This window comes from Falco biarmicus, chromosome 16, assembly GCF_023638135.1.
Source record: "Falco biarmicus isolate bFalBia1 chromosome 16, bFalBia1.pri, whole genome shotgun sequence".
In the NCBI taxonomy this organism is placed as follows: domain Eukaryota; kingdom Metazoa; phylum Chordata; class Aves; order Falconiformes; family Falconidae; genus Falco; species Falco biarmicus.
Window position 1 is genome coordinate 4615451 of NC_079303.1, and position 27895 is coordinate 4643345.

General features: G+C 59.1%; 1 protein-coding gene across 7 annotated transcripts; it reads left to right on the forward strand.

Moving 5' to 3' along the window:
* The first annotated feature begins 343 nt into the window (after window positions 1-343).
* Window positions 344-27443, forward strand: TMCC2 (transmembrane and coiled-coil domain family 2). 7 transcript variants are annotated; one of them, XM_056361536.1, is made up of 5 exons: window positions 344-545; window positions 8681-9187; window positions 24080-25014; window positions 25340-25475; window positions 26079-27443. In XM_056361536.1, the coding sequence occupies exons 2-5, from the start codon at window positions 8708-8710 to the stop codon at window positions 26388-26390; spliced, it is 1863 nt and encodes a 620-aa protein (XP_056217511.1). In that variant the 5' UTR covers window positions 344-545; window positions 8681-8707; the 3' UTR covers window positions 26391-27443. The 7 variants fall into 7 exon arrangements, with proteins under 7 accessions (XP_056217511.1, XP_056217510.1, XP_056217512.1 ...); XM_056361537.1 differs by lacking the exons at window positions 344-545; window positions 8681-9187 and adding exons at window positions 13634-13794; window positions 15867-16009; XM_056361538.1 differs by lacking the exons at window positions 344-545; window positions 8681-9187 and adding exons at window positions 15641-16009; window positions 16602-16701.
* The last annotated feature ends 452 nt before the right edge of the window (window positions 27444-27895 follow it).

Below are 27895 nucleotides of genomic sequence, written 5' to 3' on the forward strand. Positions count from 1 at the left end.
CCGTCGCTCCCTCTCCGCGCTGCGCGGAGCGGCTGGGCCGGGGGCGGCGGGGCCCGGCAGCACCGGCAGCCGCGACAGCTCCGCGCCGCCGCCGCCAATCGGCGCCGCCGGCCCCGCCCTCCGCCCGCCGCCAGTGGCCAGCGCCGCCGCCACTCAGGGCCCCGGCGGCGGCGGCGGCGGGGATGCCGATGCCGGCGGGCGCGGAGCCGCCGCGGCGCGGAGCCGCCGCCCGGCCCGGGCACGGCGGGGCAGGCGCGGGCGGGGCGGGGGCACGCAGCCCTCGGGCCCCGCAGCGGCCGCCCGGGCGCCGCCCGCCGCCGCCGCCGCCGCGGCCGTAGGCACCGCCGCCTCCCGGGGGCACGGCGCACCGGTATGAAGCGGTGCCGGTCGGACGAGCTGCGGCAGCCCGAGGAGGACCCCGGCGCCGCGGGGGAGCCGCCCGGCCCCGCCGCCATGGAGGCCAAGCCCGGGGAGGCGGCGGCGGCGGCCCCCCCCCGAGGCGGGCGCTGTCCCCCCCGCCGCGCACCAAGCCCCCCGACCTGAAGGTGAGCCGTGGTGGCATCGGCCGGTGGGTACCGGTGAGGTGACAGCGGGGCGAGCATCCCGGTGGGATCACCGGAGGGGTGAGGACCCCGAGGTTCACCAGTGGGGTTAGCAACCGGGCACGTACCCGACGGCATTCCCGTGGGGTTCCTGGTGGTGGTGAGTGCCCGGTGGGGTCACCGGTGGGATGTACGCTTTGGTGGGGCACCACCGTCCCCACAGCCTGGTCCCTGCTCAGCTACAGGTGTGACCTTGGGGGATGTGGGATGGCCCTGGGTGGGGATGCTCTTGGGATGTGGATGCTTCTGCAATGGGGATGGTCCAGGAATGAGGATGCTCCTGGGATGGGGATGCTCCTGCAGTGGGAATGGTCCCAGGATGAGGATGTTGCTGGGATGGGGATGCTCCTGGGATGAAGAGGTCCCAGGTTGGGATGCTCCCAGGGATTGGGGATACTGCTGCACTGGGGATGCTCCCAATGGTGGGGATGCCCCTGGGGGTGTGAGTGCCCCCGCAGTGGGACACCTCCCAGTGCAATAGCACGCGTGGGGCTGGGCACCACCGAGGCTGTGGCCACCAAAAGCAGCGATAATCATAGGGTGGTGGTGGGAGACATGAGAAGGACCCTGGCGACACCCCCAGCCCTTGCCAAGGGGGCTGCGGGCACGAGGGTGGCACCCCAGGGCAGGCCTGGAGCGGGCTGCTGTCCCCTGAGCAGGCTTTTTGGGAGTAACAGGGCTGTCCCCCTGCAGAGGGGCTGAGCAGACCCTGGGAAATAACGGCCAGAGTCACCCCGGCGCTGAGCGTGGGGAGATGCTCGGGGACCGCCAGCGCTGCTGGGATTAGTGCTGCGGCAGCCGGGAAGTGACGGTGTATAAATGGCCCCGAGGCTGCTCCTCCTGTGCCTTCGGGCTGTGTCCGGTTAATGAGGAAAACAAGTTACGCGGCGCTGCAGCGCTGCGGGAGGGAAGGGAGCTGGTCCCCCGTGGCAGGGCACGGGCAGGGATGCAGGCAGGCAGGACTGGGTGGAATTGGGCAGAAATTTCTTGTGGGTTTGGAAGCGGAGCAGCTCTGACCCCCAGCTGTGCAACAGGGTCCCACTGGCGTGGGTGCGATGGGTCTTTATGTCACGGAGGTGAATTCCCTGCAGAGCTTGCGCTGCGGTGGTACAGAGGTTTCAAAAAGATTGGTACAAAAGTGGAAAATGTCCTTGGTCACCTGGGGCAGCCTGGCATCCAGGAGGAGACCCTTGTTGTGGAGCACCCCAGCCTGCCGCTTGGCCTAGAAGGTCTTACCAGCACGGTCAAGGTCACACGGGAGCTGGGAAGCAGAGCCAGGACTGCCAGGCTGCTGCCGTGCTTGCATGCATCCCTTCCAGAAGGGCAGCCAGGAAATAAACCCCCCCGTTCCCGCAGGAGAACTCGGCTGCTTTAAGGACAAGAAGCCCCGTGGCTGCAGGATGCTGCTTGCTGTGACATGCGATGCCTTTTCCTTGATGTCCAAGCAGCAGCTCCTGCTCCTGAGGCCGTTTTGGCTTTGCTGATGTGATGTACAGCTGCTGCTGCTGCCCTAAAAACAGCTGGAGGGGAGACCCCCATGCGAGAGGAGGGCACATCCATGGGGATACAGTGCTCAGGGCCACGCAAGGCTTGGTGGGGTGGGACAACCTTACCTGGAGGAGGTTCTGCTTGGCATGGTCCAAGGTAGTGCTTCTCATCTGCATCATCCCTCAGCCTCTCCCCATCCCAGCCAGGGCCCTCTTCACCTGCACAGGGAGTCAGAAGGCGGTGGGAGCATGGGGCAGAAGGAGCCACGGCTTACGATGGGGATGGCCAAGCGTTCCGTGGTCAGCACGTCCCGCTCTGAGCTGGAGCTCAGCCTAGTCTGCAGCCCGGTCCAGCTCACAGCAACAGCAGTGGCCAAATGCCCATTGATTTTATTGATGCAAGTATGATACCTAAATGCAGGTTTGCTTCACGATGCTCACCTTTAACGCATTTATAGCCCAGCAATTAATTGCTTACATGGAATGATTCCTCAAACTTACTCTGCCAGGCAGAGCACATGAAAAATTGTGCCTCGGTGCTGCCCACAGCTTCCGCAGCAGAGCTGGGCGCTCTGCCTGGCCCTGCCACAGACACCACCGATGCAGCTGCTTCGCCTCCTGTTGCTACAATTAGTGGCATCATTAATATAATCTTATTTTTTTCCTGCCCCCAACCCCCTCTGGAGCCACACTGCATTCGCCGCGGTGGGCTGGGTTCAAACAAACTGGTCCTTGGCCCCTTTGCTGTCCCCAGGCTGGCATGGTGCCACACACCGAGACCTCCAGCTTCATCTCCCTGCAAACACTGAGCAAGCATCAGATGTAAACTTTTGTTTGCTGCCAGCCAAAGATGGATTTGAGCTGGCAACCTGGAAACAACAGAATGCCTGGTGTCGTCTCCATCCTCTAACCCCAGCAGATCTGCAGCAGCTCTCCCTTCCCCAGCCCGACTCCAGCTCTTTTGCCGAGAGCTCCATTAGGGGAAAAGGAAAAAAAAAAACAAAGTTCTGGCAAGGAGCAAAGCAGATGCATGACACATAGTTCTGCTCAAAAATACGTTGGGTGGCAGGGATTTCTGCACTCCGCAGCAGAGTGACTGGATCCATACAAAACACTGCAGAAGGAGACATCCCGCCTCTCGTGGCTGCTGGGGTGTCCGGGGTGTCCCACCACCAAGGGATTCACTGCTTGGTCCCACTCCCACATTCCCTGAGCATCTCTGAGCCGAGTGTTTTCCCTGGGTCTCTCTTTTCCCAAACAGGCTGATCTGGCCAAGGGCTGAAAGTTGACGCCTGGCATCATTTCCGTCTCCAGTTTCACAGTCTTGGTCTTCATTTCTCCCGCTTTTCCCTCTGAACCCAAAAGCCAAATCAGGAGTCCAGAGGCACTGGCCTAAGCCCTTCCGTCTTCCTAGATTCAAACCCCACATCCATGGACAAAAAGCTTCCCTGGGGCTTCCTGGAGCTGGGGAGCCTCTTCTGGGGAGGAGGGTGATGAAGGACGAGGGGAGGCCCCACCATTCAATCCCCAGGAGAGGTCTTGCCCAGAGCAGTGGGCTTGGGACAGCAGTGGCTGGAGGGAACGGCGTGAAGCATTAACATCCCATTTCCTCATAGCAGGCCAAACCCACTCAGCTAGTTTATTTTTTTTGAAGGTCCCTCGCTATGAGGGGATGGGTCTGGGAGTGGAGACCTCCTGATGTGGTTCAGAGGGCCCCCCCAGCAGTGCCCGTGCAGGCTGCTCGCTGCAGGGAGGATGTGGAGGACAACTCCTCCCTGGAAAGGTCACCATCCCCTATTCTAAACCCTCAGGTACATTTATATTTAATCCCTCGCACGAACAATTTTCCAGGCATATTTTGGTCTTGAAAGGACACCGCCAAGGTGAGCTGGCTCCCCTGCGGTTAGTGGGATGGAGCTGTTGTCAAGCAGCTCAAGCAGGAGCAGTGCGGTCCCTGGAGCGGCCGCATCCATCATCTCCCCGGGGCATTGCTCATCAAAAGGTCTTGGGCTTCTGGCAGGGACCCTGGCAGAGCTGCACACTGGGACCCCCCGCAGCCCCCCAGGGAGAGAAGAGCATCCTCCTGGGTGGGATGCAGCCAGGACAGCGTGTTTCCCTGTGCCAGGCGCGGTGGAGGGGTGAGACCTGAGGCTGGGACACGCTGTCCCCCGAGCTGCACCGCACATCCCAACAGACACATGTTGGTGTGGGCTGCTTGGCTAAGGTCAAGCACTCTGTGCCCAGCTACTTATGGTGCCAGCCCCCCCCGGTCTGACACCCCCCCAGGGTCCACATCCTTCTTTCCCACCAAATTTCAGCACTCAGCATCCCCACAGTCAATTCAAGAGACGCAGAGGTGACAGCCATGGGAGAAGCAGTCGTGAGCTGTCACCGGCTGTGTTATCCCCCCGGGAGCACATCTGGCTCCTCTCGGCACCAGCAGCAGAGATCTCACCCTGCAAATGCCACCCAAGGTCAGGAGCTCCCGGGGGTCCACAGCTCACCCAGCTGGGCAGTGGGTGCCAGCCCCGTGGATGTTATTCTGGAGAGTGTTTAAGCTGCTGCGTTTCACTATAGCGTTTTGGTAGTGCATTAAACATCATGAGTAATGTTTGTCACATGTTTGTTCTCTCATCCTGTCCCCGGGAGGAGAAGCATGTGTGGGGGAGTGCTTTATTTTCCATTTTAGAACATCTATACGTTTTCCTTGCTGGTTGTGGCAGCGGGAGGAGAGGCAGAAGGGGGGCTCAGGATGTTGGTGGAAGATGGGGCTGCGAGGGGCAGCTGGGCTGGCTGCCACCCCGCGGGGACAGCTCTGCCCCCGGCCCCCAGCCTGGCTGCTGGCAGTGGGGGGCTGGGTGCTGGTAGGACCCCCTTGCTGGGGACCCGGAGGAGGATCAGCTGGAGAAAGCAACAGGAGGAGTAGAGACCCCCTGGGGGGTGAGCAGGATGTCCAGGGGTCCTGTTTGGGGTCCTGTTCACGGGGCTGTGAGCTGCTCGGTGCTGTGGCCTCTCCCTGTCTGTGCCCACGGGGGGAGACGGCTCCCCCTGCCTAAAATATGGAGTGCTGTGGGGTGGGATGGGATGGGACAGGATGGGATGGAATGGGAGGGATGGAACAGGACAGAATAGGGTGGCCTGGGACAGAGTGGAATAGGATGGGGTGGGACAGGATAGAATAGGATCTGATGGGACAAGGTGGAATAGAATGGGATGGGACAGGATAGAATAGGACGGGATGGAGTGGGATAGTCTTCCACTGTGCCTGTGCAGTTCCTCCAAAGGGCTGCAGAGTCTTGGCTGAAGCCTCTGGGCAGGCCAGGGATATAAATAATTAACAATAATAATAACAATTGAGCAGGATTTCGCAGCGTGTGGCTGTGCTATAAGGTCACGGCAACAAGATCCCCTCCTTGTGTGTCTGAAAGCTGAGTAAGAGGTTTGGATGTCGGGGCAGAGCTGGGAAACCATTTAGGGTGAAACTGGGAGGTTTGGGGCTGCGTGGCCAGTTGGCAGTGGCAGGAGCACCGACCCTGGAGAGCCCAGCACAGCCCGAGTGGGAGGCAGGGATGCGCATCCCTGCCACAGCGGGCAAGGGCAGCACCTGGCTCTCCCATGGGAAGTTGCCAAAGAGCAGCGTCCCAGACAAAACAGTCATCCAAGTCACTGTTTTCCTGCAAAATATGTTGGTTTGAGTTCAACTGTTTTTTTTTTCCAGCTCTGGGCCAGACATGGCTTGTCCTCACAGTATCCCTACAGGGCTGGCACTCGGCTCTCGGTGCAGGCAGGGCAGTGGGATGGGTGCAAGGAGGGGGGGTTGTGCAGCCCCCTCCTGGCTTCTCACGGTTTAGGGACTATTTTCCATCAGTGGATAAAGACAGAAGAGGCAGAGGGTCTGACCGTGGTCAGCCCAGAGCTGTGCTCAGCCGAACTGTGCCGTGGGCTTGACCTGATCCACGACGGGACGTGAAGCAGGAGCTGCTCCTTTGAATTCCATGGAAACAAGTCCCCGTCTCAGAGCAAGACCCTGGCTGCACTAATGTAGAAGACAAGAGAAATAAGGATATTTCTGCAGTAATCTTCGTGGTTTACAGCTGTCCACACTGAGAAATTAACCTCCGTATCCATTGCATCAGTTATTAAGCAACGACTGCTCCAAAATAGCCCGTGCAGACGCTCTGTACTGAGCCACGAGTCATTTTGTGCCAGAAAAATGCCTCTGCTTTGAAAGTGCAGTAATATCCCGGAGTAATGTAAGAAAACAGAGGTTTTACATCAACAAATTCCCTGTAAGAACCGCTGCAGAATGGCTTGTTCGTGGTGCCCACACCCAGCAGCTCTCGAATGGAGACAAGCCGTCGTTCCAGTGGGGTTCAAGCCTGGAACAGCAAAGCTGGGATTCCTATTTTTGCTTCCCTCCCCCTTTTTCCCATGCAGATCTCTTACCATCCCGCCAGGAGCTCTACCTGCAGAGCCCATGAAAGGTTCTTTCAGGAAAATTTGGAAAAGGCATGAGGAGCATTTCTTTTAAAGGTGAATTTCTATTAGATCAAGAACCCCCTAAGGGCATCTGGCTTCCACGTCCACGCTGGTCCTGGGAAAATGTCCTCTCCTTTACTGCCAGCTTCACTTTTATTTTGTTTTCATAACCCTCAGGGGAGGGAGTTAGTCATTTCTTTTCACTTGGACTTTTTAAAGGGCTAACTGTGCATCCGAGGGTATGCCATACCCTTGATGGTAGAAATCTGTGGGTTTATAGTTATTACCTATCTAATGCTGTCTCTGTTTCCATAGAGACTCTATAAATAGAATAAAATTTAAATCACTATTTCCTGAAGTAGCAATTCGGCACTGTAGATTTATTATATATTTCCTAGGAAAAACCAAAAGGATAGAAATTTTCATTATGAATAGATAACAGAAGGATTAAGGGGTTTGCCTGTAGTGTTTAGTGACACAGGATCTACTTGCTGATTCCTTGTCAATATTACAGGTGTGATGAGAATTGGGCCCTTATGGATTTGGACCTTGTGGTTTCAATGTCTGGGATTTTTAGGAGATGAAGTCCTTTCTGTATGGCCGTGAAATCATCCACAGTCTGCAGCTCCTGGAGGTTGTGTCTCCGACATCACTGCCTTTCTAAAGGCCGGGGCTTTTGCCAAGTGTCGCTGGGGCTATAAGTAGCTCCCAGTGCTGTGCCCGCTTCACGCTGGTTTTCAAGCATGAGTAATTGGTAGCGCCACAGTTATGGGAACCAGCATCCCTGGGGAGAGTCCTGGCCGCAGTAAATCCATGGTGAAATGTCCCTGAACATCAGCAGGGTCAGGACTGGCATCCACAGAGGTAGGATGCTCAGCTTAACTCCAGAATCCAGGCAGAGAGCAACAGGGCAGACTTGTGCCTTGTGATCTACTGCGTTCCTGGTACCTGAGGTCACCTGCTTTGGGAGGTGAGAGGAGCTTTTGATAACCTGAGCTCCTTTACTTGCTGCCTGGGAGCTGCAATCGACCAGGGGTCTGGGATCCGGGATCTGCTAAGCCCTTTGCAGATGCTGGAAGCTGCTGCTCATGCTGCTGCCCCCCAGTTGACCACACACAGGGGATTGCAGAGGGCACCCAGCCAAAATCTCCCATGGATGCAAATCTGGGTGTTCCAGTGACTGCAGGGAAACCACGCTGGGCTGACCCAGCTGTAATCAAGAGCATGATCTGTTCCACCATCCATATTGCATGACTTGGCCGCGGCTGCATCTAGCATCCACCCCGATTCCCAAGAGTCGTCACAAGAAAAGCCGTGTGCTCTGTGGGAACGTGAGTCTCAGCCCCCTGGGAGAGGAAGACCCTGGGGTGCCTGGGGGAGCGGCATGCCCCCATCTCCTGCTGGGAACCAGTTGCTGCCCAGCAGGGACTGGATTTGGTGGCACTGGGCCATGAGCTGCGGTTTGACCCCCATAAGCAAGGCCAGCCTGGTCCATGCTGCGCTCAGGGGCCATGGAAACTGCCCCAGGGAAAAGCCCTCCTGTTTCAGGGAGCAGGTGGCTCCTGGCAGCGCGTCGGTGGCCAAGGCTCCAAGGCTGGGAGGAACCCTGGCTTTTCCAGCTGGGAAAAAGGCTGCTCCGTCCCCGCTGCCCTCAGGGTCGGGGTCTCTGCACAGCACGTAGCGTTGGCTGCAGCAGGCACCCCCCTCCCTCCGTCGCTCTCCAGAGTCTTTCTGCCCCTCTTGCTCCTTTTAGGGGTAACCAGTGCTCACTGGAGACCTCTCTCCGGCGTGGGGAATGCTGTTGGAGTTGCACATCTGACCCATCCCAAGCCACTGTGCTCAGCCCTGGGTGCCATCAAATGGACACTAATGTTTAATATTTTTCCACGTTTATAAAATGAAGTGCGGGCAGCAGGGCTTGCTCCCTTTCTCAGATCACTTTGGGCTGGGGTGGGGTCCCCAGAGCCCTCCAGAAGCATTTTGAGCCCTGGAGCTTTGTGTTTTGGTTCAGTGCTAGCATGGGCACCGGCCACCAGAGCCATATGTGCCAAAGTGGGGTGATGCCGTCCCTTCCTGACAGTAAGAGGGGCTGTTTTCTCTCCTCTCCTGCAGAAAATCCAGCAGCTGTCCGAAGGGTCCATGTTTGGCCATGGCCTGAAGCACCTTTTCCACAGCCGCCGGCGGTCGCGAGAGCGGGAGCACCAGAATTCCCAGGACTCGCTGCCGCCGCACTACGGCACGTCCGACCACGACTCCCCCGATGAGAAGGAGCGGTCCCCGGAGATGCACCGCGTCTCCTACGCCATGTCCCTGCACGACCTCCCGGCGCGTCCCACCGCCTTCAACCGGGTGCTGCAGCAGATCCGCTCTCGCCCCTCCATCAAGCGCGGCACCAGCCTGCACAGTGGCAGCCGGCGAGCCAAGAGCGGCTCGCTGGAGCCCCAAAAAGGCAGCCCCCACCTCATCCGCAAGGCCCCCCAGGACAGCAGCCTCACCGCCATCCTGCATCAGCACCAGGGTCGCCCCAGGTCTTCCTCCACCACCGACACCGCCATCCTCCTGGCCGAGAGCGGGGCTGTCTACCTGCTCACCGAGGACACCGAGTGCCTGGCTGATAAGGTAGGGCTGTGCCGTGGGGACGTGGCTGGGCGGCTGGGGGGCACGAGCACACGCTGGGGAGCAGGGGCAGGACTGGGTGCTGAGCACCCCAAAATGCTGTTGGAAGGAGACTGTCCCTGGGGGCAGTGCTGGTGGCACTGGGTGTGCAGGACGGTGGATGGCAGCCCCTGCCCAGCAGCGAGTTGGGTCTGGATGATGGAGTTGATGCTTTTCTCGCAGGGAAGTGAAGGCAGGGATGTATCCCGGTCTGATTCCCAGAGTGGGATTTGAGGGAGAGAGAAAAGGACCTGGCAGGAGTTCCGTGCCAGTGGGATGGCACCCCCGGCGTGGGGTCAGAGATGATCCCGGGCATCCCAGCACTGGGTGCCTACAAAGGTTCCTCCAGGCGGCTGCAGATGGGTTCCGTCCAAAGTGATTTTTAAACTGCTCTGTGCAGAGCTAATAGAGAGGATGGTATTTCCATCTAGCGTTTAGCCTCGTTAATTATGAAACAGCTGAGATTAGCGCGGCGGCATGGCATGCTGAGGACAAGGTACAGGCGGCGAGAGGTGCTCCAGGTGCCAGTGGGATTCTACGTGTCAGCTTCTCTCCTTGGCCTTTGGAGCTCGGGGGGTGTCACGCTCTAAACCCACTCTCTGCAGCCCTGAGGGCTGGAAGCATCCTCTCTTGTTTTTTTGTTGTTTTTTTGGTTTGGGTTTTTTTTTTACTTTACCTGAAAATACCAGCAGTGAAGTGGAAAAGCTGTAGGGCTTGGGGTGGGGAGATGGCCAGGCGGGCTGCAGCACTCTTGAGTGGTTTTTGCAGGAAGGGCTGTGTGACAGGGTGGCAGTGGCTGGCCAGAGCTGCAGGCTGGGATAGCAGCAGGGGTGTTTTGGTCCTTGTGCCGCCCACCAGCAGTGGGACCCAGCGGGGACAGGGGCTGGGGACGATGCTTCCCACGCACCCCCTACCCCCAGCCGCTCCTCTCTCCTCGGTGCTGAGTCTCCGAGAGGGAAATCTGACCTGGAGACTTCTGTTGCCCTCTGAGCTAATGGAAAAAGGATCAACCAGATACTTTTTCTTTCTCTTTTCGCCTGGCATTTCCAGCGCCGAGCTGCAGCTGACTCTCACAGCTTGCAGCGGTTGCCAGCACTGCTCCCTGCCACAGCCATGCGGGGACAGGGCCACTGCCGGGACGCGGGAATCGGGTCCCAGAGGATAAACACGTCATTGTATCAACAGCTTTGCAAGAATCGGCTGCCCATGTCCTCCTCTCCCCCCTTTAGTGTGTGCAAATCTGGGCACCCCGACCCTTCCCAGGGCACTCATGACCTTCCCCATGCCAGCACACCGCACCAAGCACCCGAGCAAGGCCAGGAGCCATTCATGTTGTTTGAGCGTCTGCAGCCAAAATTTCTTCCATCTGGCCCGTGGCATTGGTCTTGCAAGGAGCCCGGTCCCGCTGAGCCCTCTGGGGTTAAGGCCAAAACCTCGAGCCAAAGTGGTTCTCACCAGGACAGAAGCACCCGGAGGGAGACGAGAGCTGAGTGGGTCCATGTTTGCTCACGGAGCAGCACGAAGAGCGCAGAAAGGGGATGAATAATTAACTGCATATGACACAAAGAGTAATAAGAAGAGAGGCGATACTGGGGCCTTTGTGAGGCAGTGGAAAAATAACCTATTTAGAGAAACAAGAGCTATGTGATATTGTCATGCCGTATTATTTTTCCGTAGCCCTCAGGAAACCCAGCCTTCTGCCTGCGGCAAACCAGCTCCTTTTCCTCAGGGGTGGCTGGTGCTGCCGTGCCCTGCGCTCCAGCACACCCAGCACAGCTCCACCAGACCCCAGCAAGCGGGTTTGCATGGGGGCTTTGGGCCAGCAATCACTTCGCGTCGCCTCTGCCTTGTCCTGCGAGGGCCAGACGCCTCCTCCCCGTTTCACCCTCAGTTTGGAAGCCGCTGCCCCAGGGCTGCACAGGACTCCTGTGAAAGACCAATTTTTCCCCCAGAAATTTCATGCTGGATTTTCCATCCATTGCATAAGGGCCTGAGCGCACGCTGGATTAAACCCTCATGGGATCGCTCAGCCTCAGCAAGTGCTTTTTGAACAGCTATTGATTTTATTTTTCCTTTTTTTCTAATTAATTAGGTTCCTGCAGTTTTCCCTTCCCTACTTCACTTGCATCGGTTCCTTGCTCTGTGGTCCCCGCCAGTGCTGGACCACCCTGCGCCCCGCTGGAGCCAGGCACACACGGTTCCTCCCCCCTGCACCCCCTAAGTCACCCCAGGGGGTGGCTGCTGGGGTGCTGTGGCAGTTGGGGAGCACATGGTTCTGGCTGGGGCTCCTGGTGTAAGCCCAGAGGTGCCTCGCACCCCCTGTGCTGCCTGCACCTGCCCTGTGCCCCTGTCGTGGGGAGCATCTCCAAGCGGTAACCCCCAGCTGAGACCCGGGGGGGGGAGGGGACAAGCAAAGGGCTGTCACCTGTGCCACACGCTGGGGACAAGGCTTGGCTTTGTAGGGCGATGCCCACCTGGAGCACATGCGTTCGTGGCTGTCCCCCCCGCCATGCCCTGCTCACCTTGTCCGTGCACATCGCTCCCGATGAGGGTGGGATGACTCGGACCCCCCGTGCCTCCCGCTGGCAACTGCACGAAGCCTGGGACCAGGGTTTTGTGTGTTCTCTGCTCCAAGAACCGCAGCCGGTGGGTGCCGTGGGGACACGTGCTCTCTGGTTTGCGGTAACATGGATCTCTGCTCGCGGGTGAGCTGGGGAAGCCGCTTCCCCGGGGCTGTGGGTACCAACAGCCGGGAGCATCCCTGGATTTCAAGCAGCCGCTGACCTGTGCGTCCCATCACGTGTGGCTCCTTTGCTCAGCTAAAGCGAGGTGGCACCTTTGGGGCGTACGTTGGTGTTGGTGTGTCCGAGGGAGCACGTGGCCAGCGTTGGTGTTTCACGCGGGGACATGCCAGCTTGCAGACGCGGTGGCACGTATGACGACGGTGGTGGCAGCGGGCGCCGTTGGGGCAGGGGGAGGCTGCAGGCCAGGACCGCGCGTGGCGATGGGAGCGATGGGAGCTTGCTGGGGAGCTTTCTCCTTATCTCCCTAATCCCCTCCTGGTGACCCGCCAGCACCTCGTGGGAGAGGCGGGCCGATGGGCATTACTGACTGCGACGGCCACCGCGGCCCCGGCGCTGGCAGCAGCAGCTGTGGGGTCTCCCCACAAACCCCCGTCCCCCGTGGCAGTGGGGTCAGCCAAGCACCGGTGCTGGCGGGACAAAGCATCCCGGGGGGACCCTCGTCCCTGTCCCCACCGGGGCGGCCGGAGCTGGACCGCGGCGGCCGCGGGGTTTTGTGCCTGGTGCTACCGGGGAGCTGCACGGATGCCTGCGGGGACTGCGGTATGGTCCACGTCCAGGTGAGACCCCCGCGGGTTGCACCGGGGCTTCGGGGTCCCTCCGTACCCCCGCACCGAGCAGCGGCGGGGGCGGGGGGGAGCCCGCGGCCGCTAGAGGGCAGCGTTACCGCACGCCGTGCCCGGGCCGCCCCTGCGCGCCCCCGCCGGCTTCTCCCCCGCGTCCCCGAGGGAACCGCTCACTAGTGTCACGAGTGCGCCGTGCTCAGCCCCGGCGGCCGGGACCCGCAGCATCCCCGCGGGGTGCGGGGGGCCGGAGCCTGGCCGCGCTCCCTGCCCGTCTGCCCTCCGTGTCCCTGGGCGAGTGACAGCACCAGCTGCCGCTGCTGCCCGTGACCCCCTGCCCCTCCTGCAGCCGCCTTGGCCCCCCGGCGCAGATTCTTCTCCCGTGAGACACAGGCAAGGAAAGGGGGGAGAGCAGGGGGGCTTCATGCCGCGGCTCAGCTTTGGGCTTGCGGGCCAGGCTGGCGCTGGGCGGCTGCGAGCCACGTTTACTTACAGGCTGGTAGCCCGAGCGTGCCGTTCTCCTGCTCCCATCTCCCCCCTCCTGCTTGCTTGCTGTGGGGGGGTGGTCTGCAGTGCCCTGGGGCTCTGACTTGCAGGGGGGACCTGCCCTTACAGCCCCATCCCTGCCATCCTGCTGCCTCAAGGGCACCAGCCCTCCCAGCACAGGGCAGGATTCATCCCGCTAAATTTAGCTGCCCACTGGGTCAGTGGCTATATCAGGGCGAGACGGATTAGTCGGCAGGGAGAAACCCGCCGTTTCTTAGCATCCACCCCAGGGGTGGCTTGTGGCCCACGGGCACGGAAGGGTTGGGTGAGCGGTGGCCAGGAGGCTGCGGGACAGCTCAGCCCTTGCCCCAGCAGCTTGGAGCCGTCAGGCAAAGTTCATCTCCCCTGCCAGGCATCTGCTGCCTGGCTGCCATGTGTCCAGCCCAGCCTCTGGCTCCCTCCGGCCCCACCGGCATCTGACGCCTTCGGTTTCAGGGCGGGACGTGGACCTCCTACGGCTCCAGTTACCCAGAACTGGTCTCAGTTGACAACTGGGACAGGGACAGGGACGGGCACTCTGCGCAACCCAGCCATGAGCTCCCGGGGTCAGCGTGGCCCGTCGGGGTGCTGAGCAGCCCCAGCCCGTCTCCAGCTCAGAGGGGAGATGCCCCGGGGCCGGGGGCTTGCCAGTAAGAAGCCGGGTTTGCTCCACGGCACTTGAGTATCCTTTCTCCCTGCGGCGGGTGAGGACGTGGTGGTGGCAAGGGCGGTCAGCCGGGTGCACTGGGGTGGCTTGGACGGTGGGATGCTGCTGATGCTTTGCTGCCCCTAAACCCTGCTTTTAACAGGAGTTTTTTTGCTGGGGCCAGTGATCCTAAAACCAGAAGCCTGAGGCTGAGCTCCTGAGCAGGCAGCCTGCTTTCTGGAGGTGCTGAGCACCTACGTGTCCCTGAGGAGCTGGCACAAGCTCAGAGGACACGGGACTTTGGAGTCTCACTGCTTTTGCTTGCTGCCCCCACATCTAACCCAGCCAGGGGTTCTCCCTCAGTCCTTGCCTCAGTTTCCCCAGCTGGGGACCAGAGCCAACACTTCTATGCATTTAGTGAAGTCCCTTGCATCTCTGCAGGAGGATTTGCTGACAGAGGCAAAGCACATCCTCCCCTCCTACACCAGAACTCCGGGTGAGTTCGGGTGTTAAAATCTCAGAGGAAGGAGCTAAAATAGGCCAGTGGTGACTGCAAAAGTGAATAGAGGAAACGGTGGTGGAAAGCTGCCCTCCATGCAGCCCCACGGCCAGGCATCCCCTCGGCACCTGGGCAGGGTCCCCAGGGGGTGAGCCAGGAGCACCAGGGTGCAGAGACCCTCCAAGGGCCAAGGGTTTGGGGGGGGGATTGCTGACCTCGGCTGCAGGCTGAGCCCCTGCTGGGCATGGTGACACTGGAGGCGTGTGTCTGTGAGTGAAGCGTGGTGGTGGGAACGCGTTCCCTCACTCCCATTGGGATGGTGCTTTGAGGAGCACTTTGGGAAAAGCAGATAATAGCTGTGAAGACAAAGATACCCAAGATTGCTGCTTAATTAATTCAGGAGAAGAAGAATATCAGACTTTTGTACTGATTCACCCCCTAGCAAAAGACATCGTGTTCCTCAGCCTTCGTTGACATATGGCTGTTGTTCCCAGCCCACCAGCAGCTCCCGCTCCCCAACAGGCACGCTGCCTTGCCGCCTGCCCCCAGGGGGTTTGGGATGTGCAGGGTGGCTGCCCAGGGCGGACAGGGCAGGGTTGGAAGAGCAAGGGTTCACATCCACGCTGCAATCTCTCCTGCCCATCCCCTGCCCCCGCGGGCAGGTGGCTGGGTTGTAGCTGAGAGCAGGATTTGGCTCCTGAGTCAGGATGAGCAAAGCGGGGTCCTGCCTTGTGACTCCTCGCCTCGCTGCGGCTCTGCCTCTCCCTGCCTCTCCCTGCCTTCCCCCTCAAACCCTTCACGCAAAAGCTGCCAAAAATCCCCCCCAGCTGCACAAGCAGCCTGTCAGAGGTGTCAGAACCCAGCGGCAGCGTGGGCTAGGGGTCCTGGTGGTGGCTGTAATGCTGTGTCACCCAGCAAGCCAAAGAGCAGCACCATTGCTGGAGCTCGCGGGGTTATTCCCTCCAGCAAACAACAACAGTGGGAATTTTTCCAAAGATTCTCCAAGCATAGGCAGGGCCCTGAACAGCTTCACCCGTGGGGGGCGGTCATTGAATCATCCCTGCAGATGTGTCCCTCCCGGTGACCTGCAAGCCCAGGGCACAAGAGACAGTCCCCAGCCCGGAGATGTGGTGTTGACTTAGGAGATGCTGAGATCCACGTGCTGTGGAGGGGTGCAGAGCCACAGGGACTCCCCACGCCCAGGGCAGGCAGCAAGGTCGGATCCCGGGATCTGTGCTTCCACACAGGGCTCGTCACAGGAGCACAGCCCCTGCCTGCTGCCACCGAGAGCCCCATGGGATGGTGGCACCAGCCCAGCTCAGACCGGGGACCGGGGAACCGCAGCGGCTCGCTTGTTTGTCCTCTGCACGGTTCGGAAGGCAGGCCGGCCAGGCAGCGCTTGGCGGTGCTGTTTGTTCTCCCAGCACAGTTGGAGGAGCAGGACCGGCCCCTGTGGCACCCAGCCTGTTCCCGCTCCCCCAGGCTCCCTCCCGGCTCGCCAGCCTGTGCTGCTTGTTCTTGGCTGCCTCAGAGCCTCGTCGTGCCTCCTCTGCACATGCACGTCGAACGATCCTCTGCCCCTCCGACTCCTTAACCGCAGCCATGACAGAGGGAGAGGATCCGGCCGCCTCGCGGAGCACCAGCCAGGCTCTTGGCAGGAGTGACCAGGGCATCCTCATGCCGGAACCGCATCCTCCCGAATCCTGTCCTGGGAAAAGGATATTGCTCTTAAATTCTCTGCTGGGTGTCTTTGTAAGTACCCCCCCCCTCTGCTCTCCTTCCTGCTGCTAGGCACCGGCAAGGCAAGGACGCGGGGTGCCCAGGAATAAGGGGTGAGAAGCAGGGTGGTCCCTGCAGCTGGAGCTCAGGCTGCCGCCGGGCTCTGCGCCGGGAAGCCACTTGCTTTGGGAACCAAATGCACTCAGGAATGTGAGGCTAAGGAGCGCTGGACTTTACAGATCTGCACCTCTATCAGCATGCTGCCTTCCAATAATCCGTATGCAGCTTTCCCAGCCTGGCTGAGGACAGGCTGGTGCAGCTCAGCCCGTCTTCCTCCGTTTTTTTAATGCCTGCTCCTCTACGCTAAGCCCAGCCCCGGCTGCGGGCCACGCTGGCCAGCAAAGGCAGAGCTCAGGTCCCAAATTTGCTGGGTGTTTGTGTTGCATTGCTAAGTGACCTGTCTCTTGGTTGAGATGCTCAGACCGGGACTTTGTAGGAGCTCAGGGCCAGATTCTGCACCATTCAGCACCGGCACACGCCGAACGTGCTGTGATTTGGTGGCCATCCAGGGATTTTGTTTGTACGGGAGCTGGGGTTTATTTATTTTTAAATTTGCCTTTTACAGGCAGGCCTGAAAAACATAGCTGCCACATTCTAAGCAGTGGACTAAATCGAAAGCAGAGCTGGTGCTAAGGATGAAGGGGAGTCCACTGCCAACCTCGCGGGTAATTTCCTTGCAAAACCCCCATGTTTCCCGTGCCAGTGGGGTTTTTGCATTGTGTGGAAGGGAAGCTGTGCCCTCGGGAGGGGAGATGCTCCACCACTGCTCCACCTCGCTTTGCTGGGGCATTAATAGGCAATGTTCTTGCTTCTGCAATTATTTGCTAACTCTAACCTTCCCCTTGTGCCGGGGAGCTGAGAACAGGTGGTTTCCTATAAATCAAGCTGCCTGAGGTCCTCAATAAATAAAAAAAAAAATGCCATCCAGGTCTCGTTGCAGCAGGCTGCCGCAAAGGCTTATCCTGAGCATCCTGGCGTTTATCAAAGTCCTCGCTTCTTCGGCCTCCTCTGGGGAAATCCAGGCTCCTCCATCCTTCCTTGAGGCCAGGGACAGCCTGGCAGGTCAGGCAGGGTTTGCGGGGGGGCTGTGAGCTGGCAGGAGGTGTGGGGGCTCCGGGGAGGGATTGCAGTTAACGGTGGGCTGGGTGGACCGAGTCGCAGCATGGAAGCGGGGCTGTGCCTGCAGTGCTGGTGGGGCAGATGGGCCTGGGGGCCGGCCACAGCGCGTTAAATGTGGGAAATGGAAAGCAGAGCTCGCAGCAGGGAGGGTGTTTTCCAGAGTGTCTTGTGCAGCTGGGGATTTTGCCTGCCCTGCTGAGACAGCAGAAAAGCGATGGGAAGTGACCTCTGGCTCCTGTGCTAAAATGAGAAGTGATGCCATGAGAGATGTTAAACCAAAGCTCAGCGTCACTCGGTAATCTGCCCCGTGTCATGCCCGGAGGCATTCACAGCCCAGGGTTCGGCCAGGCTGCAAAATCCACCCTTGCTGGGGCAGCTCAGTGCGACCGGAGGGATGGACGAGGGCCAATGCCTGCCCACAGGAGACACGCTACCCACGCTGGCAAGGAGCCACGGGTGCTGCCAGCACCAGTCCCCATGGGCAGCATCGTGGCGCTGCCCGCAGGGTCTGGCTGCACCCCACATCTCTGGAGCATTGATGCAGCACCGGGACGAAGCTCAGCTCCTTCCTCACCCTTCCCCAGTGCAGCTGAGCACCGTATGGTAGGCACAGATAGTTTCTGTTCCTGGTGGGTTTAACTTAGCGGGGAATTTGCTCTTTGTGCCTTTCGGTAAGGATGGTACCACCACCTGCTGCCAGTGCCTGCAAACAGCGGGTGAGCATGCAGGGAAGGGGCTCAGCGCTGGCTTGCACAAAGATTGCTCCCCCAAACTTGCAGCCAGGTGGAGAGGGGAGGCTTTTGCCTATGAGATCCTGTCCGCCTGAAAGGACAGACCAAGAAACAGAGGGGCTGCCAGCGGCTCTGTGTATAGAAGCAACACGCCTAGGGGTTACATGGCCTGCAGGGATGCTCAGCTCAGCGCAGGGCTGTGCCATCCCCAGGCTGGGGTGCAGGGACCAGCCGGGTCCCTCCAGCGCTGCTTCCCCGCTGCAGGGCCAGCAGTCCAGACTGGTTTTGGAAGACAGCCCTGGTGAGCTGTGCTGCTGGGTGGTTGATTCAGCCCATCCCTTGGTCCCAAGCACCATCTCATATAAACTCCTGCCAGGCACGGCGGCACGGCTGGGGATGCCCGGGGCAGGGTGCTGGGCCCAGTGCCGGTGCCACAGCGGCAGGAATTGGGCTGGAAGAGGTCAAGGATTTTGGTTATTGGCGTTGAACTGGGCTTTAGCAGCTTCACACCTTGGGTCTGTCTGTGGCAGACTTCTCCAGCTCTGCCTCTTCCCTGCTCCTGGCACCCACTGGTGCACGGAGAGCTGCTGGCATGGCCTGATGCCAGTCCGGGAGGGTCTGGCAGTGCTGGGCTAAAGGCTGGGGGGGATCCAAGGAAATGCCTTCCCGGCTGGGAGCAGCCTAGGCGGAGGCTGCTGCTTCTGCGCCTGTTTCCTGCTGCCACACTGCCCAGCTTATCTGCAGCCGTGCGCGTCCTGGCAGCCCGGCAGCGCCAGCAGCCCCTGCCCCAGACCTGCCGGAGCTGGTGTCTCCTGGAAGGGAGGTGTTCCCACAGGGAAGCTTTGCCGAGCTGTAAGGGTGGTGGTGTCTGTGCCGAGGTTCACGGGAGCTCACGTTTGCAAGATATGGAGGGACCCAGACTTGGGGATGGTGCTTCTGTGGAGCCGTCTAACCAAAACTTGCAAATCCATCCATGCCAGGTCAGGCTGATGGTTGTGCTGCCCACCACAGCTGCTAATTCCTGGCAAGGCCAGCTCCAACGCCGGCAGTGCTGGGGGTGCAGCGTCGCTCAGAGGTGCAGCATTGCACCCAGAGCCTCTCCGGTGGTGCGGCATCAGGCTGCCAGGGCACAGGTGGACACGGGGACAGCCCGAGAGACGATGGGAAGCGGGAGGCTGAGCAGCGCTCGGCTTGTCTCAGCTGTGGGAGTAGCACGGTCTTCCCCATTAAACATGCATCTAGGTCACGATCGGCTCATCGGTCCGGCCTGTACAATTCAATGTGTGGCTGAAAATACTTCCTAAGCTGTTGTTGTGTTGTTGCTTTTTTTTTTTTTTTTTTTTTGTGAGAAATAACTAAAGCAGAGAGCTGCAAGTGAACCTTTCTCATTTAGCCCTTTGTCTGCGGCTGCACAAATGCTCCGATCTGCAGCCACAGTTGGTTTGAGGTTTCAAAAAGCCCCAGCATCAGGAGGGCATGTTGAGGGCTTTGGTCTGGCACAGCGTAAGGCTGTGGGCTGGAATGCTGCTTCCCTCAGTCGCTCTTACCCAGGGCTGACCCGCAGCGCTGGCCACACCGACCCTGCTCTGTGCAAGCCCACGGGTTTGGGCTCAGGTAAACACACAAGCTCCGGGTCTCCTTTCTCACCCAGGATTTTTGCTGCGGCTCCTCACCAGCTCCACCGGCCCCAGCATAAATGCAGCACCTGCAGCACCTGCTGCACCAGAGCCTGCTGTCGCCCCGCTTGCTTTTCCGATATCCCATTTAATATCATTTTAATTGCATGTGAAATCTCAAGCACTTCTATCTGGTCAGTCAGCTGGATGTGTTTTCTGTGCATTGCATGTTCTCCCGTGGCACAATCGGGTCGGTGCAACCTTCCCCATCGCTCTCCGTGGCGTGAGCTGGCTGGGTCCAGGTCCATCCCAGTGCACGGCGTGGGCCAAGACACCACCTAGTCCTGGCACAAGCGGCTGGTTCCCCGCTTTTAGCTCCGTCAGGCTGCCCAGCTCCTTGCTTGTCGACTGTTTTCCCTGTGCATTGGTCCCACCCGGGGTTTTGCTTTATGCCTGCCCTCCCCCTGCCTCTCCCAGGCTTTATGTCCTGGTATGTGACACAGCAGATGACAACAGCCCGTCCCGACCCCCTGCGTCAGGGCACAGGCAGCGTATGGGGCTGGAGGCGTGTGAATATCCCGCCACGGGGACGAGGGGGGTTTGGCATTACAGCCCTGAAAGCTCCAGTCGCTGAAAGCTGTAAACAGCCTCAGCAGATTTCCTGAGTCGGCAATCCCGCTGCAGCCATCGGCTCCATCCCTGCGCCTTCGGGAAGCGCCCGGGGATGGGGGGCCAGCCCTGACGGGGGGCTGCGGAAGGGCTCTCCTCCTGCCTCCCTCCCCACTGCCCCCCGAGACCTCGCTGCCATCAGCTGCTGCTTCCCCCGTGCCAGCACCTGCCATGGCAGCCAGCGCTGCCCATGCATTGCTGCCAGGCTCCGGGACGCTGCAGGGATGCGGCCAAGCAGCCCACGCTGACTAGCCCTGGGGGACCCGAGCCTTGCCCGCCATGGAGGTAGGTCCCGACACTCGTTGGGGTCAGTATAGGACTGTGGGGAGGATGGCGATGGGCAGAGAGACCCGTAGGGGCTTTCGGTTCCTCTGTTTCTGGCGCTCGGTGAATGAAACCCACCAGCACAATCGGTGCTGGCACAGTAAAGACGGGGTGGGAAGCTCCGCTGCGAGATGAAACCTTTAACATGCCTCGCTCCATTATGTAAGAAAAATTATTCTTAGGCTGGTAAATCAGCGGCGGCAGCTGCTGCCGGCCCGTTGTGTCCATCCAGGGACGGTGCGGGAGCGGGCAGGGAGGGGGACACGGGGTGCCTGCTTCAGTCGCGGCTGCAGGCTCAGGAGGAGGGTGGGAAGTGTGAGTCAGGGCTCCTGATTCTATTTTCAACGCCTGGGGTGGGTAACGCGGTTTGGTGGGAATAGCAGCTCCGCTCGGGGAGGCACGGGGCTGTGAACGCACGTGGGGATGGGGACGGGACTGGGGACACCCAGAGTGTCCCCGGTGATGCTGGGCAAATTGGCAACACCAGTGCACAGGATGGATGCTGTCCCGAACTACGCTGATAAAGTGCTCTAAGGAAGAGGGGCCATGGAAGTACCTGTATTTTGTGACTGCCCCCAAATCAACCTCCCCATGCCCACCGCCCACCTGCATTTCTCTGCCGGCCGTGGCCTCTCCCTCGCGGCTTTCCACAGCCACCAAGGGCCTGGGGCACGGTGACACCCGTGCTGCAGAGCTGCTGGATCAGTGCAGCAGCTCCTGGGGTCTGCCCTGCACCCCAGCACCCCTCGACGGCTCGGTGGTACTTATTTTTCCCATGCTTGAGGGTGCACGTGGTCCTTCCCGCAGCCGTTTCATCCCCATGTTGCATTTCAGCTGGGAACCACGATCACACTTCGTAGTGAAAGTCTTCGCTCGGGGTGGATGCAGCCGGAGCCGCGGTGTTAGCTCATCCCCTGCGCTTCCCAGTAGGCTATAGGGGATGGAAAACAGAATAGTTCAGGGCGTGAGTAAGTGTCTTGAGAGTTTTGTTCTGAACTTTGCAATAATTTTGCAATTTTGTAAGAATGGGTTTAAATCCCTTCCAGTCCTGGGTGTGCCAGGAGACCCAGAGCCCCGGGCTGGGGACGTGGCCACAAGCGAGCTGCTGTGCCCTGTGCTCCTCACCTGCCACCTGGGCTTTCTTCCATCAAACCTGCAGCAGCAAATAAACCAGCATTGCATAATTGTGCCCAGCCATGGCCCTCTAAGTACTGTTTGCTCAGCTTATTAGCTTGAAGCTTTTGCACATCTCAGCTCTCTTGGGTTGAATTCTGTTGATAAGAATAATTTTTCTTCCTGCGTCCTGCATTCCTCCCGCATCCCACATCAGCCTCTACTCTCCTCTCCGAGCCCGCCTGGAAAACAAGCACTGGAAAACAACACTTTCATTTCCATGTGCGTACCAGAAGGTTTTCTGCATGTAGGGAAAGTGTGGCTTTTGCTAATCCCCCTGTTAAATCCACTGCACAGTCATTTAGGCTTGCTGGGATTTAGCAGGCAGTGTCTTTTAATACTGCAGAGATCAGAATTGTCTTTTTTTTTTTTTTTTTTTTGGTGGTTGTTTTCAAAGCAATAACCTGATGTGACTTTCCTGCGTCTGAGAGAGAGCAGAGCTTTTGGTGGGGCTCGGGGAAAGGATTTCACCCCAGCCACGTCAGCACAGATGGGCAGCATCGGATCCGTGTCGTCCACCACCCATCCTGCCCTCCCTTCCCGCCGCGCTCCCAAACACACTCCCACGAATAAATCCGAAAGATTGGCTTTGCAGGGGCAAAGGTTTGGGTGGTTCCCAAACCTTTCCCTCTTTGGAAATAAAGTTTGAGCAACTTCTCCCCTTCACTGCCCCAGCTGGGGTTTCCCGATTTGGCATCTCCAGGGCTGCCTTTTCCTTTGCCACAGCTGGTTTGTCCCTTACTGCGCAGAGAATTGCACATCTGGGCAAAAAGTCTGTTTCCTGCTGCTTCTAATTTCTGCCCCTCGATAAGAAACCGGAGCAAAAGCCTTTGTGGGGCAGCTGAAGGGCCCAGCCCAGCTGAGCAACTAAAAATAGCCTGGCAGCGGGGTCTGAAAACTCTGCAGGTTTGTTGGGCATATATTTTTAAAAAAAAAATGTGCTGCTCCAGCCAGACTGAAGCCAGCTCCCAGCTCTGCCCTGCATCCACCTGCAGGCTGGGGGCTGCTGGGTTCTCCCCTTTCCTCTCATCCTCCAGCCCTGTATTACAAAGGAGAAGAAAAGCCTTGGGGAGGGGACTGGGGGATGCTCCCACCAAGCCTGTGGTTGTCTGCTTCTGCCTCCCAAGAGGCTGAGACCCCCAGACCAACACCCCCAGGCTCCCAGCAGGACAGCAGAGCTGGGGAAGGAGGAGATGCCAGTGAATAGCAGGAGGGCAGCGTTTGCCCCTGCTTTCCCGAGCCCCATGTGGGACCTGCTGCAGACGGGAGTGTTTATGAGCAGCATCTTGAGAACATTCCTCCCTCCCGCGCAAGGCATTTCCTGGTGATAACACACTCCTAAGTAATGATCTCGCAGCATTATCCCTATTAAAGGGTCATTCGGGGAAAGTGTGATGGAAATTAGAAATTATTCAGGTCTGCCAACAGTATTTAACTTTCAAGCAGCTCTTAATTAGAAGCCAGGAGCCATTTATACAACCACTGAGATTTGCATAAGAATCCGCATATAAAACCCAGCAACTGGAAAGATTTTAGTGATTATTTTTTTTTTTTCCCCAAGTGGCAAAGCAGCATGCCCGGGTTGGAGAGCACAAGGCAGGACCCTGGGTTGCGGTCCAGGCTCTGCCGGTGGTTTTAAGTGTGGCCTCAGGCAAGTCATTCCCTCTCCCAAAGCTCCAATTTTCCCTCCTGTAAAACGGCAAGCAGCATGTGTCCGAACTTTCTAGGTGGCAGCTTGTGTTTGCGAGAGGAGGCTGGCATTGCCAGGTGGGAAACTTGGAAAAGGAAGCAAAGGAGCCGCTGCTCCTGCAGCCTGCTGCTCTCGAGGGACCGGTACCCACAAACTGGGGTTGTGGCAGAGCTTCTCTTCAGCTGAAAAACTCCTGTGTGCATCTAGGCTAAAAGCCAAAGTCTGAAAACAAGACTAAAATACCTCCGGGTTGCTCAATCCCTGCTCTCACTGCTGGTTTGGTGGAACATTTGATGATGGGTTCCAGTTTTAGCTTCTCATTCCTTTTTCCCCGGCTGGCACTGGGTGTCCGGCAGCCCAGAAACGCGGGTGCCTGTGCACAGGGCGAGGGCAGAAAGTCCGAGGCAAACTCCCAGCGGTGGATGCTCCTTGCTGAAAGCCCCTGGCCAAAGCCAGACCCCAGACCCTCATTCTTTTGTTGCTGCACCCTCTAACTGGTTTACTCCTGGGATGCCAGCAGTAGTGGTATGGCTGGGAAATGCTTAACCAGCTGGAGAAAAAAACATCTTGCTGTTGCTCTGGTTAACTATTCTGCTGCCCAGCTCTTGGCTCCCTCTGCCTCCTCTGCCCCCAGCCCCATTCCCCTCCCACCCCTCCCTGGGGGCTGCCTGGTTGTCAGCTCCCTCCATTGAGCATCGCCCTCCTCTCTCTTTGCTTGCAGCTGGACAAGGGGGACGTGACCGCGCTCGGTCTGCCCTCCACTGCCGGGCACGGCGATGCTGACGGCACCGTCTGCCTGGATGTCCCCGATGGCACCCCCGACCCTCACAGAACGAAAGCCGCCATCGAGCACCTGCACCAAAAGATCCTCAAGATCACTGAGCAGATCAAGATCGAGCAGGAAGCTCGGGATGACAACGTGGCCGAGTACCTGAAGCTGGCCAACAACGCGGACAAGCAGCAAGCCTCCCGCATCAAGCAGGTTTTTGAGAAGAAGAACCAGAAGTCGGCGCAGACCATCGCGCAGCTGCACAAGAAGCTGGAGCACTACCACAAGAAGCTGAAGGAGATCGAGCAGAACGGCCCTTCCCGGCAGCCCAAGGATGTCTTCCGGGACATGCACCAGGGTCTCAAGGATGTGGGTGCCAACGTTCGCTCCAGCATCAGCGGCTTTGGGGGCGGTGTGGTGGAGGGTGTCAAGGGAGGGCTCTCGGGGCTGTCCCAGGCCACCCACACTGCTGTGGTCTCCAAGCCCCGGGAGTTTGCCAGCCTCATCCGGAACAAGTTTGGCAGCGCAGACAACATCGCCCACCTGAAGGACACATTGGACGACGGGCACCCGGAGGAGGCTTCCCGGGCTCTCAGCGGCAGTGCCACCCTGGTCTCCAGCCCTAAGTATGGCAGCGATGACGAGTGCTCCAGTGCCACCTCCGGCTCGGCTGGTGGCAGCAACTCAGGGGCAGGACCCGGCGGCTTGGGGAGCCCCAAGTCCAACACACTGGACAGCCACCACAATAACTTCGACACCATCCTGGAGGAGCTCCGGGAGATCAAAGACAGCCAGTCGCACCTGGAGGACTCCATGGAGGACCTCAAGGCCCAGCTGCAGCGGGATTACACCTACATGACACAGTGCCTGCAAGAAGAGCGGTACAGGTAGGGACGGGCGGGTGCCAGGGCAGCAGCACGTGTCGCCCAGGGTGGCTCTTTGGGGACCACAAGGCCACCATCCTGGGCTTGTCTGGCTAAGCCCTGCATGCCAGGGGCACGGGGAGCTGCAGTCCCCACTGCCAGACCCACCGGCAGCATCACTCCTGTGGAGGATCCCGCAGTGCTTTCCCTTCGGCCGCTATACCCAGCTACAGCCTGGAGCAGGGTGGGTCGGAGGGGCTGGGCAGGTTGCCCTAGTGTCAGGGGAAGGAGGGCAGGGGTTTCTGTGGGGAGACCTGCCCACCCCAGCCCCTCCACCCCCCATGCGCAGGTACGAGCGCCTGGAGGAGCAGCTGAACGATCTCACCGAGCTGCACCAGAACGAAATGACCAACCTGAAGCAGGAGCTGGCCAGCATGGAGGAGAAGGTGGCCTACCAGTCCTACGAGAGGGCACGGGACATCCAGGTAGGGGTGTGTGAGGGTTCAGCCCCCCACTGCACCCTCCATCCGCAGGGCAGGGAGGTTCTCTGGGCTGGGAAAGAGGGTGGGCAAAGGGGGATCCCTTTTTCCAGCACCTCCGAGATGAGATCCTCACTGTGATGCTGTCACAGCAAGAAGCAGGTAACTCAGCCATGTCCCCAAAATCCCTGTCTGTGCCCCAGCGAGTCCCCACTATGCCAAAGCCCCCGGGTGCTCAAGGCAGGGCAAGTCTCCAGGTGGATGGCTGCAGTGCTGGGCTATTACAAGCCACATCTGGGCCAGCACATAGTCCCCAGTGTCCCGGTTCGGGTCATCTCCCCTGCTGCAGTGGGTCCTCCCGGCACCAAGACCTCCCCGGCACAGGCAGTGCAGGACGGGCACACGTGGCACATGGCGTGGGCCAAGGGTTTGCAGAGGGAAGCTGCTTTCCAGCTGGGGTGGCCACTGTGTCACAAGGTTGTACACCCATTGGAGCTGTGCAAGCAGAACTTCTCAGCAGCCAGGTATCCGAGCACGGGGCGAGGACTGAAATCCTCCACGGGGCATCCACGGAGCCGCTGGCTTGCCCTGACGTTGTGTCCCTTGCAGGAGGCCGTGGAGTCCTGCCTGACGCGGGTGACCAAGCTGGAGCTGCAGCAGCAGCAGCAGCAGGTGGTGCAGCTGGAAGGGGTGGAGAACGCCAACGCCCGGGCGCTGCTGGGCAAGTTCATCAACGTCATCCTTGCCCTGATGGCCGTGCTGCTCGTCTTCGTCTCCACCATTGCCAACTTCATCACCCCGCTCATGAAGACCCGCATGCGCATCCTCAGCACCGCCTTGCTCGTCCTCTTCCTTTTCTTCCTCTGGAAGCACTGGGACTCCATCAGCTACTTTCTGGAGCATGTTCTGCTCTCCAGCTGATCCGCAGCCTGGCCGCTGTGCAGCCCCGGGGGCTTTCCATTTCTTGCACAGGAGAGGAAGGGGGGGACGGTGGTCCAAAGCCTTCAGGTTGTTTCTTCACACGCTTGGTTCAGTCTCTTTCCTGGCCCTCCATCCTTGCTGCAGCCAGCAGCGACTGCTCGGAGCACAGCGTGTTGGAGCCGGGATCCGTCGGTCCTTTGGGGTGTCTGGGGAGGGCAGGATGGGGAACGAGGAGTTTTGGAAGAAACTGGTTATTTATGGAGTGCTGGGTTTTTCTAGGGTTTTTGGGGTTGTTTTTTAAATGTCGTTCTGTTTTGAAAGTCTGTGGGAAGGAGGTCTTCTGCAGAGGTCTTCTGTTGATGGGAAGGATTGGACCAAACCCGGCTCCGGGAGAACTTTCCGCAGAGAGAGGAGAGGCGATAGTTGGGGCCGGGTTTTCCCTTTCATCCTTGATGACGAAGATGGCAAAAAGCTGAGTCCTGGGATAGAGCGAAAGCAAAGCATGTGGTGAAGGAAAACACGGGTCCAAGGCAAACGCAGCAGGACGTGCACATCCCACCAGCCTCTCCCAGCCCCACCACAGCCCAGCCAGGACAGAGCGGTGCTGTGACATTGTCCCTGTGTCCCCACGGGGGCCTGGGCAGACACGGGGGAACCTGATGCTGGAGACAGCACCAGCACAAGCGAGATCCCCTCTGCTGGTTTCATTTATTTATTTTCCCCCTCCTTTGGCTTTAGTTGATCTGATCTCTTCAGGGACACCTGGACTTTCCAGCATCACGCCTCTGAGTTTTACAGCCTCTGCACTGTGTCGTGTGTGTGTGCGTGTGCGTGTGTGCGCGTGCGGTTTTTAATTTAATTCAAGACTCTGTTTCCATTTGTGAATCAAAGCTGGTAGAGTGGGGGGAGGCGAGCAGCTGCCTTCCCAGCCTCCCTGGCCCTACACAAGAGCACAGCATGCTGTCTCGGATGTTTCTTAAATTATTTCATACATATATATTTATGTAATATATCTATACACACACACATATATATAAATATATATATATATAAAACTATATGCATAGTCAGATCCTCCTCTGGTGCCACTCCACCGACTTCGGAGGCCCCTGAACCACTTTGCCTCAGCTGAGAATTTGCCCCTTAACATTTTCTGTGGCACTTCCCAGCCTGATACGGGGGCACGGGGTGCTTGGGAGGGTTGAGGGGTCCCACAGGAGGGGCAGAGGCAATTCCAGCAGGTGGAGAGGAAGGTACATGTCCTTTCCCACATCCTCTGTGCTCCCAGAGCCGAGCCGAGCCCACCTGTGGCCCCACATCTGGCTCCCTGCATCCCCTGGGCACTTGAGCATCACCCCTCACACTAGCACAACTCCCAGTGCGTCCCAGCAGCTGGGGGCTCTGCACAGAGCAGAGGAACTGGCAACACAGGGGTGGGGGGCTGCAAGCAGGAGGGCTGGTGGGGCACCGGGCTGGAGACCCCAGCCTGTAGCCCCAGCAGAGAG